Here is a 13,811-nt window from a genome sequence, read left to right on the forward strand (position 1 = left end):
TGCACAGGTGGCTTGGACATGGTTAGGTGGAATGAAGTGAAGTTCTCGGGTACTGACTTGAAGTACAGGGTATGCTTCCTCATCTGTGGGAGTAGATCTGGTCTGGGTGGAAAGCTTGGACATAGCATGGGAAAGGCCTGTGGGTGGGGGCATAGGTAATGGGGGTTGTGGAAAAAGCCTAGAAATGGGTTGTGTTGCAAGCAGGGGAGGACTGACTAGGCCAGGGACTGGATGTGGACTATGACCTAGATCTGGCAGGCTGAGGAGAGATAGAGGTGCCATTTAGAACTTAGCACTACTCCACAGGCATCATGGAGGAGGCAGTGGCAGTCTGGATGGGTAGAGTGGTTGAATGTGTCACCATGTGCCTTGTTCATAAAGTCACTGGGTCCACATTGATGCTGTGGATATGGATGCGGGCTTAGAATTATCTGTTAGAGCACAAGTAGCCTGTCCAGGATCACATTCCTGAAGAAAAATAACTCACCCACCAGTAGCCATTGATTTCCAACAGCTCCTCAGCTAGGAGACTTTACAAGCTCTTTCCCTTTCCACCTGGCATTTTGGCTGGCTTGACCTTTCCCAGGCCTTGAGCATACAGTTACAGCTGTTATCATGCATTCAAGTGTGGAACATCCCTGTCTTGCTGGGTAAATACTGCTTCACTGCAAATATCTACTACCTTTGGCTCTGTTCCCTCTTCCAAAATGTTTCATTAGTCTTGGTGAGTGTGCATGGTATGCGAGTGTGTGTGTGTGTGTGTGTGTGTGTGTGTGTGTGTGTGTGTGTGTACGTGTGTGTTATCCAGGTGTGCTGTTTAAAGCTGAATACTACTCCCCAGTCTTTTATAATTGGGTCTTAGGTCTTGACTAATTGCCATCTACTGCAAAAAGAAGCTTCTCTGATGAGAGTTGAAATATACTGCAATCTAAGTGTATACGACCATGCATATGGGGGAAAGCTTATTACTATGTATATTTAGTGAAATAATAATGTTAGAGTCTTTCCTAAGACAACATTTTGATCCAGTTGACAGTATCAGTTATGAGTTTCTTAGCATGATTCTTAAACTCAATCATTAGGACACACGAAAATGGCGGTGCCGGGAGGACAGCAGTGTCAGCACAGCGATCAAGAGACCCAACTCTGGGCTCTAAAACACCAGCGATTGTGTTTCCCAGGTGAGAGGAAACCCCACAGTGTGGGAATCAATCAGGTTCAAGTCACCCAGCTAAAACCAGGAAGAGTTCCTGAGTCCCAGCAGGCACTCGGTCACCAGCTCAGAGCCATATGACTGTGTGTCCTGATCACCTTCCCTGGCTGAATTGTGGGCACCAAAACACCTGAGACTAGGATTTCCAGTCGAGAGAAAAACCCCACAGTGAAGGAAGCAATGGGGACCGACCTCAGGTCATCCAGCCAATCCCTGGAAAAGGTTCAGGGGTCTGGTGGGTCCTCAGCCACCAGCCCAGAGACCTGTGCACCCGACTCACCATCCCAGACAGAACTGTGGGCCCCAGGGCACCAGAGACTGGTTTCCCTGTCAGGAGGAAACCCCACAGTGAGGGAAATAGCAGGTCCAAATTTAGAGCACTCAGCTGACCTCCCCCGACACACACATAGAAAAGTGCTCAGGAAAAGGTCCCGAGTTCCTGCAAGCACCCAGTCACCAGCTTGGAGCCACCACTCGCCTGTGCCTTCGTGCTCTATACAACACCCCAGATGGAACTATGGGCCCCCAAACACCACAGACTGGGTCTCCCTTTAAGGAGAAAACCCCATGGTGTGTGGGGGGGAACATCAGGTCTAACCTTAGGACACCCAGCTCTGGAAAAGTTTCTGGGTCCCTGTAGGCTCCAGGCTCTAGTCTCCTCCTGCATGCATGAGAGCTGTGCTCACCTGCCACTGATTACCGCTTGAGTACTGGGGCACAGAGCTCTAACCACAGACCTACAGAAGCCTAGGATCCCTGAAATCAGCCCCCAGATACTGCTCCAAGGGGCAACTAGTTATCCCTAACTAAACTGACCAAACCACAGGCCCCCCAGGTACCTCAAGAGGGCTGTGCCTAGAAAACAGTATAAGAACAATAGCAGAAGCTCACTAAATTCAGAGCAAGAAACCCAGCAGTAGGACAGCTGTCTCCAGGACTTCTGTGGGTGAGAGGAGAGATCCCCTTGACTAACAAAGACCACAGTTATCACTCAGGCCTATATGCCTGAGGTGAGCTGCGGCAATTCCTGAGAAACACCAGCCTTTCAGTGACCATACCCAAAAAGCTGAGGAGGCCTCCTTTAGGAAAAATCATCTTCCTGCCAAGGGGATCTCCCCACCCAAGGATTCCAGGAAGTACAGAAACTAACAGCCAACATCTGAGATAGCTTAATGGGTAGAGGCCAGTGTAAAAGCTCAACCAACAAAAGAGAGCAATATAGCATCTCCAGAACCTAGTTATCCAGGGGCAAGCAGCCCTGGACACCCCAGCATAAATGAAATTCAAGAAGATGACCTTACATCCCTTACATCTGTGCTTATGAAGAGGATAATAGAGGAAACAAATAAAAATGCGTGAAGAAATAGAGGAAGATAAAGTCAAACAGTTTATGGCCACCCATAAAGAAATGGAGGAAGATAAAGACAAACAGATTATGACCATCCATAAAGAAACACAGGAAAATGCAACCAAACAGTTTGTGACCTTTAGAGAGGAAATAATTAAATCACTGAAAGAAATAAAAGAAACAAAGGAATGTTCAAAAAACAGCTGAAGAAATTGAAGGAAAAACAGGAAAATACAGTCAGACAGATGAAGGATAATAACAAAACAGCTCAAGATCTGAAGATAGAATTGGAAAAATTAATGAAAACACAAACAGAGGAAATCATGGAGAGGTAGAACTTAGGGAAGAAAACAGGAACTACAGAGATAAGCATAAGTAATAGACTACAGAGATGGAAGAAAGAATCTCAGGTGTAGGAGATAAAATGGAAGAATCGATGTATCCATCAAAAAAATGTTAAATCTAAAAAAGTCCTGACAAAGACCGTCCAAGAAATCCAAGACAACATGAAAAGACATAACCTAAGACTAATAGGAATAGAGGAAAAAGAAGATTCCCTCCTCCAAGGCCCAGAAAATATTTTCAACAAAATCATAGAAGAAAATTTCCCAACTTAAAGGAGAGACCTATAGGAATACAAGAGACCTACAGAACACCTAATAAATTAGACCAGAAAAGAAAATCCTCCAGCTACATAAAAATCAAAATAGTAAGTATACAGAACAAAGACTGAAAGCTGCAAGGGGAAAAGGCCAAGTAATATATAATGGCAAACCCATGAGAATCACACCTGACTTCTCAACAGAGACTATGAAAGCCAGAGTCTCAACAGAGACTACGAAAGGACAGATATCATGCAGACCCTAAGAGATGTCAGCCCAGGCTATACCCAGCAAAACTCTCAGTCATCATGGATGGAGAAAACCAGATATTCAATGACAAAAACAAATTTCAACAATATCTACACATGAATCCAGCATTACAGAAGATACTAGAAGAAAAAATACAACCCAGGAAAGCTAACTACATTCAGGAAAACACAGGAAATAAATAACCTCACTACAACAAAACTAAAAGTAGCCAAGCACACAAACACACTACCACAACCAACAGCAAAATCAAAGCATCTAATAGCCACTGGTCATTAATCTCCATTAACATCAATGGACTCAACTCTCCAATAAAAAGGCACAGACTAACAGAATGGATACCTAAACAAGATCCAACAATCTGTTTCATACAAGAAACACACCTAAGTAAAAAAGATAGACATTACCTGAGAGTAAAGGGCTGGAAGACAGTTTTCCAAGCAAATGGACCCAAGAAGCAAGCAGGAGTAGCCATTCTAATATCTAATAAAATAGACTTTCAACCAAAATTAATCAAAAGAGATGGGGAAGGTCATTTCATACTCATCAAAGGAAAATTCCAATAAGATGACGGTGTCCTTTGCTTTACAGAAGCTTTTCAATTTCATGAGGTCCCATTTATTGATTGTTGCTCTTAGAGCCTGTGCTGTTGGTGTTCTGTTCAGGAAGTTTTCTCCTGTACCAATGAGTTCTAGGGTATTCCCCACTTTTTTTTCTAGCCGATTTAATGTGCCTGGTTTTATGTTGAAGTCTTTGATCCACTTGGACTTCAGTTTTGTGCAGGGTGATAAGTATGGATCTATTTTCATTTTTCTACATGTAGACATCCAGTTGGACCAGCACCATTTGTTGAAGATGCTATCTTTTTTCCATTGTATGGTTTTGGCATCTTTGTCAAAAATCAGGTGTCCATAAGTGTGTGGGTTTATTTCTGGGTCTTCTGTTCGGTTCCATTGAAGGAGATCAAGGGGATTCAGTTCGGAAAGGAAGAAGTCAAAGTATCACTATTTGCAGATGATATGATAGTATACATGAGAGATCCCAAAAATTCTACCAGGGAACTCCTACAGCTGAAAAACACCTTCAGCAAAGTGGCTGGATACAAAATCAACTAAAAAAAAATCAGTAGCCCTCCTGTATACAAAAGACAAATGGGCTGAGAAAGAAATTAGGGAAACAACACCCTTCACAGGAGCCACAAAGGACATAAAATACCTTGGTGTAACTCTAACCCAACAATTCAAAGAATTGTATGAAAAAACTTTCAGTCTCTGAAGAAAGAAAGAAAAAATATCAGAAGATGGAAAGATCTCCCATGCTCATGGCTTTGTAGGATTAACATAGTAAAAAATTGCCATCTTACCAAAAGAAATCTACAGATTCAATGCAATTCCCATCAAATTATCAACACAATTCTTTACAGTCCTTGAAAAATTCTCAACTTCATATGGAATAACAAGAAACCCAGAATTGCTAAAACAATCCTCTACAATCAAAGATCTTCTGGAGGTGTCTCCATATCTGATCTCAAGCTGTACTATAGAGCAACAGTAATAAAAACTGCATGGTACTGGCATAGAACCAAAATGGTGCATCAATGAAATCGAACAGAAGACCCAGAAATGAACCCACACATTTATGGACACCTGATTTTTGACAAAGATGCCAAAACCATTCCATGGAAAAAAGATAGCATCTTCAACAAATGGTGCTGGTCTAACTGGATATCTACATGCAGAATAATGCAAATAGATCCATACTTATCACCCTACACAAAACTAAAGTCCAAGTGAATCAAAGACCTCAATATAAAACCAGACACACTAAACCACTTAGAAGAAAAAGTGGGGAAGAGCCTTGAACTCATTGGCACAAGAGACAACTTCCTGAACAGAACACCAACAGCACAGGCTCCAAGATCAACAATCAATAAATGGGACTTCATGAAAGTGAAAATCTTCTGTGAAGCAAAGGATACTGTTGTAAGAACAAAATGACAGCCTATAGATTAGAAAAGGAGCTTCACCAACCCTATATCTGACAGAAGGCTAATGCCCAGAATATATAAAGAACTTAAGAAGTTAAACAGCAACAAATCAATTAATCCAATTAAAAAATGGGGTACAGAGATAGAGAATTCTCAATAGAGGAATATTGAATGGCAGAGAAACACTTAAAGAAATGCTCAATGTCCTTAGTCATCAGGGAAATGCAAATCAAAATGACGCTGAGATTTCACTTTACACCTATCAGAATGGCTAAGATAAAAAACTCAAGTGACAACACATGCTGGGGAGGATGTGGAGAAGGAGGAACTCTCCTCCATTGCTGGTGGGGATGTAAACTGGTACAACCACTTTGGAAATCAATCTGGCGCTTTCTCAGACAATTGGGAATAGTGCTACCTCAAAATCCAGCTATACCATTCCCAGGAATATATCCAAAAGGTACTCAAGTGTACAAGGACATTTGCTCAACCATGTTCATAGCAACTTTATTTGTAATAGCCAGAACCTGGAAACAACACAGATGTCCCTCAGTTGAGGAATGAATACAGAAATTGTGGTACATTTACACAATGAAATACTACTCCACAATTACAAACAAGGAACTCATGAAATTTGCAGGCAAATGGTGGGAACTAGAAAAGATCATCCTGAGTGAGGTATCCCAGAAGCAGAAAGACACTCATGGTGTATCCTCACCTATAAGTGGATATTAGCCATATAATATAGAATAACCATACTAAAATATATACACCTAAGAAGCATAATCAAAAAGGAGGACCCTGGGTAAGATGCTCAATTTTCATTCAGAAAGGCAAACAGGATGGACATCTGAAGACAGAGAAAACAGGAAACAGGACAGGAGCCTACCACAGAGAGTCTCTGAAAGACTCTACCCAACAGGGTATCAAAGCAGAGGCTGAGACTCATAGCCAAACTTTGGGCAGAGTGCAGAGAATGTTATGAAAAAAGGGGGAGATAGAAAGACCTGGAGGGGACAGGAGATCTACAAGGAGAGCAACAGAACCAAAAAATCTGGGCACAGGGATCTTTTCTGAGGCTGATACTCCAACCAAGGACCATGCATGGATAACCTAGAACCCCTGCACAGATGTAAGCCATGGTAGCTCAGTGTCAAAGAGGGTTCCCCAGTAAGAGGAACAGGGACTCTCTCTGACATGAACTCATGGGCTGGCTCTTTGATCACTTCCACCTGAGGGGAGACCAGCCTTACCAGTCCACAGAGGAAGACAATGAAGCTAGTCCTGATGAGACCTGATAGACTAGGGTCAGAAGGAAGGGGAGTAGGACCTCCCCTATCAATGTACTGGGGGAGGGGCATAGAAGACGAGGGAGGGAAGATGGGATTCGGAGGGGATGGTGGAGGTGGCTATAGCTGGTATACAAAGAGAATAAACCATAAGTAATAAAAATAAAAGAAAAAACTTAAAAAATCAATCATAAAGTGGTTGATCACTCCTATAACATCATGCCATTATTTTTCAGTGAATATTTTAGGGTGGAAATTTATTATTGTAGTTCATAAGCTAAGGCCTTTGATTATTTTTCTTCCCTGACAGCATCATAGAACCTTATAGCATCATGAAAGCTAGCTAAGTAGGGATAATGTTTTCAAGTCAGTGTCATATCGATTTCTCTATGTCCAATGACTCAAGCATATTGTATCTTGGATAATAAGGTCCACCAAGTTATGGATGGTAGCCAAGAGCAATAAAAATGTCCTGTAGTTTGGGGAGTCTGGAAGTAAATGTTTCCCTGAGCCCTCAGAGCAGGGGTTTGATGAAGACATTCCATTTAGGCCTGAGTGTTCCAAGGTCTCACACACTCTGCACATTGTCCAGCTTTGGGTCTCTATTGGTTCTCTTCTCCTCCAGTAGGAAGCTTCTCTAATGCTGGCTGAACAAGAAACAGATCCATGGATATAGCAGATTGTCCTCAGGAGTCATTTTAATGCTATGTTAGTGCTTCTCTACCTTCTCTGTTATCCTTTAATACAGCTCCTCATGTTGTGGTGACTTCAACCATAATGTTATTTTGTTCCTAGTTTGTAGCTATAACTTTGCTACTGTATGAACTTGCTACAGGCATGCATATTGCATTTCATACCTGAACTGTGATACTTATGGGGTTCATGATCCACAGGTTAAACCCCCCCCCTGCTTTTTTTTTTTTTTTTTTTAGCACAACAATGGTATTTGGTTTTTCCTAGGTCCATGGCCTGTTTAGTCTCAGGTACTTGGCTGTCTGAAAAGAATTAGTCATGGAATGAGCCTTAAATCCAATCAGAAAATAGTTGTTTGCTCCTACAACTTTTGTACCACTGTTGCACCAGTGAACCATTTAGGTAGGTTACCAACATAGACTGAAGTGTTTGTAGCTATGTTCGTAGCATGTCGAGTACCTTCTATTACTGTGAAGGCTAATCAGTAGGGGGTGAATTCTCTAGTTAGACACCAGCTTGACTTCTCCATGTTAAATTAGGTATGTAGATGTTGTCCTCATCAATAGGCCCTCACCATAAGTTTGTGGAGAGCAACCAATAGAATTGGCAATAATCTGAGTTATTTGGGGCTTAGAGCCCTTGCTCAGATGTAGCCTATAGGCAGCTTGGTTTCCATGTGGGTCACCTAGTAAGGAGGCCAAAGGATGTCTCTGATATGAACTTTGTTGCCTGTTCTTTGATCACTTCCCCCTGGTGAGGCAGCCTTGCCAGACCACAGAGAAAAAGGATGCAGGCAGTCCTGAAGATCCTTGATAGTTTTGGGTCAGTTGGTAAAGGGAAGAGGACTCCCTTTTTCTGAGGACTAGGGGACAGGAATAGGGAGGAAGGCAGAGGGAGGGTGGGACCAGGAAGAGATGAGGGCGGGGGCTATAATTGGGATATAAAGTTAATACATTAATAAAAAAGAAATTTCTAAATAATATATATGAGATATATGCATGTATGTGTGTGTGTGTGACCACTTGCATACTTAGTGTTTGGGTGATTATCAGTTATATAGCTTAAATATCAGGCATGACACTAATAATAGAAGAAATGGCCAAAACATGACTTAAAGAGGAAGCAGACAGTGTGAAAGAAACTAACAGCCCAGGCCAATGATCCACAGATGTTACTCTTTATTGACACAATAGCTGAATCCAGAATCACTCAGGAGATCACTGAGGGACACTGCTCTCCATACAGATGAGAGTGTTTCCAGAAATGATTCACTGAAGAAGGGGAGTCACTCTTCATGTAGGCAGCACCATCCAGAGACAAAGGAGTAGAAAGCATGGGATTGAGGGAAAAGGAGAAAGCTATTTGAGCACAGGTGATCCTCTTCTTGGTGTTCTTGGGATGCCATTATGGGAGGAAGCTACTTTACCATATAAGCCCACTCCCATGAGGTCTTGCCTCACCATCAACAAGAACAAAGAGTCGAGTGGTCATGGATTGAAGCTTCTGAAACCATAAGACAAAATAAATGTTTTGGGAAAGAATTTTGATAACAGGGATGAAAAGCTAATTAATATAACATATATCTGATTTGCATCACCGGTTCTAGTGTGGTACAAATATGAGAAGGTTCAAGGAAGTAAGCTGAAGAATGTCAGTGAAGATTGTGTTTAGTCTGAAAACGATACAGACCTATTTCAGCAGCAGTTGCTGCAGATGCTGCCCTTTCTCAGCTGAGAGGTCTTCCTAACAGTATCACAACAGTGGCCACTGAACCCTTCCCCTTCCTCTTCCTGTCCTACTCTGCCTCCTTCCTGTTCTCATTGAGTCTTCAGAGATTTAGTCAGGAATAGATGCTCAAAAAGATGTGTGTGTGTGTGTATCTTATTAGTTTTTTATTTTTGTTTATTAGAGAGAGAGAGACATTGGATGGGTAAGAAGGTAGGAAGTGTCTGGGAGGACTTGGGAGAGAGGAGTGAATATGATCAACACATATTGTATAAAAAGCATTTTGCCTTTGCATCTTTGCATCTACGATCTTTGTTGATTTTTATTGATGACATGCAGGAAGCATTCCACTTCATGCATTTTGTGTAGTTATTTGTCTGCCTCTCCTAAAACTGTTGACAAGAATTAATGTTTCCCACCAGTTCAATTGTCTCATCATTGTGAGAAAATAAGCAGAACTGATACATGTAAGTGCATTTTTGAAACTTACACTTCATCTCTGCACTATCAATTCCCTCTTTCTCCGTGCCAATGCCCCCAGATTTTACCTCCATAGCTCAGAACTAAACTGTAAATAGAAATTCCACATCTCCCAAGACACTGTGGCCATACTGGCCCCTCAAGTTTCATTATAAAACTTAGATTCATTAGCCATAGTTCTGAAACAAGGTCCTGTGATTGATGTTTACAGGGTGGAACTGGATGAAATAGCTTTGTTTTTTGAGTATCACTATCATCATCCACTGGAAATCTTCCAGTCCAGAAATATGAAATCTCCATTTAGGTAAACTTTAATTGAAATGGTTTGTATTTCTCAGGAAATAAAGCTTGAGTGTTTTGTTTTCATTGCCTCTAAGGATTTTGTTGTTTTTGAGGTTACAGTAAGTGGAACTGCCCAGTCCTTGCATCAGAGAAAGGTTTTCTAAAGCAGCAATAGGTACACTTCCACTCCATGAGGCTGCTCTCCGGAAAGCATGTTTAGAAACAGCCCAAGCTGGGAACACAGCCTGCACATCTCCACCTAATGTGAGGAAGAGGGCAAGAGTCTGCCCAGGGCGAGCTTGACATCCTTGTTCCTCAGTGTGTAGATGAGGGGGTTCAGGGTCGGGCTGAGGACCGAGTACAGCACTGAAGTCACTTTGCTTCTTTCTGGGCTGTAGCTGGAAGCAGGACTGATGTAGGCACAGAACACAGAGGAGTAGTACACACAGACCACGATGAGGTGGGAGGAGCAGGTAGAGAAGGCCTTCCTCTTGCCCTCAGCAGAGCGCATGCGCAGGATGGTGGCGATGATGTAGCCATAGGACAGCAAGGTGAGCGCGAAGTTGATGCCTCCGTAAAAGACATCTGCCAGAAGAGTCATAACGCTATTCACATATGTGGGGCTGCAGGAGAGCAGGAGGAGTGGGGGGATCTCACAGAAGAAGTGGGTGATGACCTTGGGGCCACAGAATGACAGCCGTGTCATCAGACCAGTGTTGATAGATGAATTCAGTGCACAGATAGACCACACAACTATGGCCAGGGTCCCACACAGCTGTGGGCTCATCCTGGAGCTGTAATGCAGGGGACTGCAGATGGCCACATAGCGGTCATAGGCCATGACTGTGAGCAGCAGCAGCTCAGAAGACAAGGACCAGACAAGGAAGAAAAGCTGGGCCATGCACCCGTTGAAGGAGATGGTGTTTTCCTCAGAGACTAGGCCAAGGAGGGCCTTGGGCAGCACAGAGGAGGTGCAGATAATATCCATGGTGGCCAGGTTGCACAGAAAAAAGTACATGGGGCTGTGGAGCCCAGTGCTGGAGGTGACCAAAGCAATGATCACTATGTTGCCTATTAGAGCCATTGTGTAGAGGGACAGGAAGCAGCCTATCAAGAGAAGTCTTAGGCTAGTGTGCTCTGAGAAGCCTTCCAGCACAAACTCTGTCACCATTGTCTGGTTGGGCCTTAACACCATAATGGAAAGTTTTGGGTCCACTGTTGTGTCTTTCATCTTAGGAGAAAATATCTCAGTTTACCACTTCAACATCTAATTTTCAAACTTGATCATCTCAAGACTCCCTGTCATCAGAAAGAAAAGGAGTGAATGTATTTCCTTCATGGAAATTTCCTGTCCCTTATTTGTCTGTACCATGCCTTTTAGAAAACACATATATTTATTTTATTTACTTTAAATTTTCTATCTAGGAACTTTCCCCCAACTGATTTGGATCATCATCTTGAACATGTGGGCAGAGCGGAGCATCCCTCACTCAGGACCTGCCTGCACTTTACATCTCTAGCACCTGTAAGCACCGTGATCTTCTGCAATGACTTTAGACACAGATGTATCCCTAACCACAGGCATGCCCCTCATCTCCACAGCAGGTATTCTCCCCATGATGGTGTCTTTTGGATGGATACACCCCAAGATGGTTCTTACGCCTTGTTTTATCACCTGGCCTTTGACTTCTCAGTCATTTTGCCTTCTTGGAGTGAGGGCTCTACTACCCATCTCAACATTATAATCGTCATTCCCCATAGACAAGTAGCCGTGTGTTTTCTGAATTTAATTTATAGAGATCTATGACTTCCTTTGTTATTGATACTGTCCTGGCTCTAACCCACCTCAAATCTATTGCCCCAGAGATCATTTCTCAAAACGCAAGCCTTTACATTCAAAGTACTTCTGTGGCTTTCATGTCTCCATGAACCTCACTGACCAAACGCCATCATTCCAACAGCTTGTATGTATTGCCATTCTCCACAGCTGTTCCTGTGCAGTGTTAATGGCCTTGTGTAGATGCTCACCCTCAGCTACTTAGTGTTCTAAGATGCTTATTGTATGAAGCACAGCTGTTTATCACTGACTCATTGTCTTACCTTAAGCCTATGCACTTGATAATCAGAGGATTCCTGTTCTACAAGGCAAGAATGGTGTTCTACATCATCTTGCCTGTATCATCCAACTCTTCCTCAATGCCTGCATCTATAGATTTCCAAACATTATAACTCATGTTCCCAATATCCTTAGTTGTGTCACAGTGTGTGGTTTCTTGTCATTTCTAACACTTTCAGTTTCCACCATCCAAGGAGTACAGAGTGTGCACCTTAAGCTAACTGTCCCCTTTTTCCCAAGTCCAAATCCATTATGACTCTCCCAAGTCCTTCGGCTTGTCAGGCTGTATAGCTTGATATAGAAGACCCATCAGTTGTTTTTCTATAGGTACCTTCATAAGTGTATATGTGAACACACTCTACTCCCATATATAAGCCTGTATGTGGCAATCTTAAGCAGTGCTATTTGTGTAGAAATATTCTTTGCTTGGTACCTCTCCTTCAGTGCCCAGGGCAAAAGGATTTTGTCCTTTTTTTTTTTTAATGACTAAACACAGGCATAATACACTAGTCAGTGAAGTTGTTCCAAGGCTCATTGAATCAAGTGAAGCTTGCCACTTACCCACTTTTTCCTATACCAGTATTATAACACTTTATTTTCTTTGATTAGATTTAATCTCATATATGTTTTCCATCATTTGGCTCACAACTTATTTTCTCCCCAACTTCACAGTAAGTGTTGAGCTTAAAATATAGTTGCCTCCATTTCAAACCAGAGACACTCATACCATATATTTACACTCTACAACCATGTGACAGGGTTGGGTCTGTTTCTCCCCCTTCTTTTTCTCCCTTCTCTTTTTCTATTCCACTAGAGAACCTAATGAATATTTGGCAAAGTAAGTGGTTCTACAGAAATAGAATTATGAAAGTGAATTCCCCTAATGGTCTTGCAGTTTCTCAATCTGGCTACACAATTCAGCTACACTTGATATTTGAAATACTCTCCTGATAATACAAACAGCCCATATGTGATAATAACTCCCTTTCTCAGGGTTCACCTGCTTCTGAGTAAAGGAAGTGATTATCAAGATTGACTCTGGGATGAACTGGAAAAACTGAAATCTTCCAAAATGTTTTCTATTTGATAAAAGTATTCCCATATCAATAACATATCTACAAAAATCTAATTACATGGAAAATAAGTTATCTAAATAATGCACCTCAAAAGAAATGACAGAAATATAATACATCCAGTGATTTGAGAACTCAGAAATATAGCCACACACCTACATGCACATAATGTATTACAAACACACACACACACACACACACACACACACACACACACACACACACCAGAGAAGAGACAGCATCTCTGCTGGCTAGTCTTATGTCAACTTGACACAAGCTAGAGTCATCTGAAAGGAGGGAACCTCAATTGAAAAAGTACCTTCATAAGATCCAGCTCTAAGACATTTGTTAAATTAGTAATTGATGGGGAAGGGGCCAACTCATAGTACATGATGCTATCCCTGGGCTGGTTGTCCTGGGTTCTAGAAGAAAGCAGGGTAAAGAAAACCATGGGAAGAAAGGCAGTAAGAAGCACTCTTCCATGATCCACATCAGCTTCCCCTTCAAATCCCTGCCCTGACTGAGTTCCTGTCCTGATTTCCTTTGATGATGAACAGTGATACATCAGTGTAAGCCAAAGAGATTCTTTTCTCCCCAAGTTGCTTTTGTCATGCTGTTTTACTGAAGCAATACAAACCCTAAAACATCATCTTCAAAAAATGGTCCTGGTCAAACTGGAAATTTACATGTAGAAGGAAGAAAATGGACACTTATCTCTCACCCATCACAAAACTCA

General features: G+C 42.1%; 1 protein-coding gene across 1 annotated transcript; it reads right to left on the reverse strand.

Moving 5' to 3' along the window:
- Window positions 1-10,145: 10,145 nt before the first annotated feature.
- Window positions 10,146-11,084, reverse strand: LOC129678145 (olfactory receptor 13A1-like). Its single transcript, XM_055608841.1, has one exon. The coding sequence runs from the start codon at window positions 11,079-11,081 to the stop codon at window positions 10,146-10,148; it is 936 nt and encodes a 311-aa protein (XP_055464816.1). The 5' UTR covers window positions 11,082-11,084.
- Window positions 11,085-13,811: the final 2,727 nt, after the last annotated feature.

The sequence above is a fragment of the Psammomys obesus genome, unplaced genomic scaffold (assembly GCF_907164565.1).
Source record: "Psammomys obesus unplaced genomic scaffold, mPsaObe1.curated_primary_1811, whole genome shotgun sequence".
Taxonomy (NCBI): domain Eukaryota; kingdom Metazoa; phylum Chordata; class Mammalia; order Rodentia; family Muridae; genus Psammomys; species Psammomys obesus.

Coding starts and splice junctions, on each gene's coding strand:
- LOC129678145 (XM_055608841.1), bottom strand. CDS start 11,081: ATGGTGTTAAGGCCCAACCAGACAATGGTGACAGAGTTTGTGCTGGAA.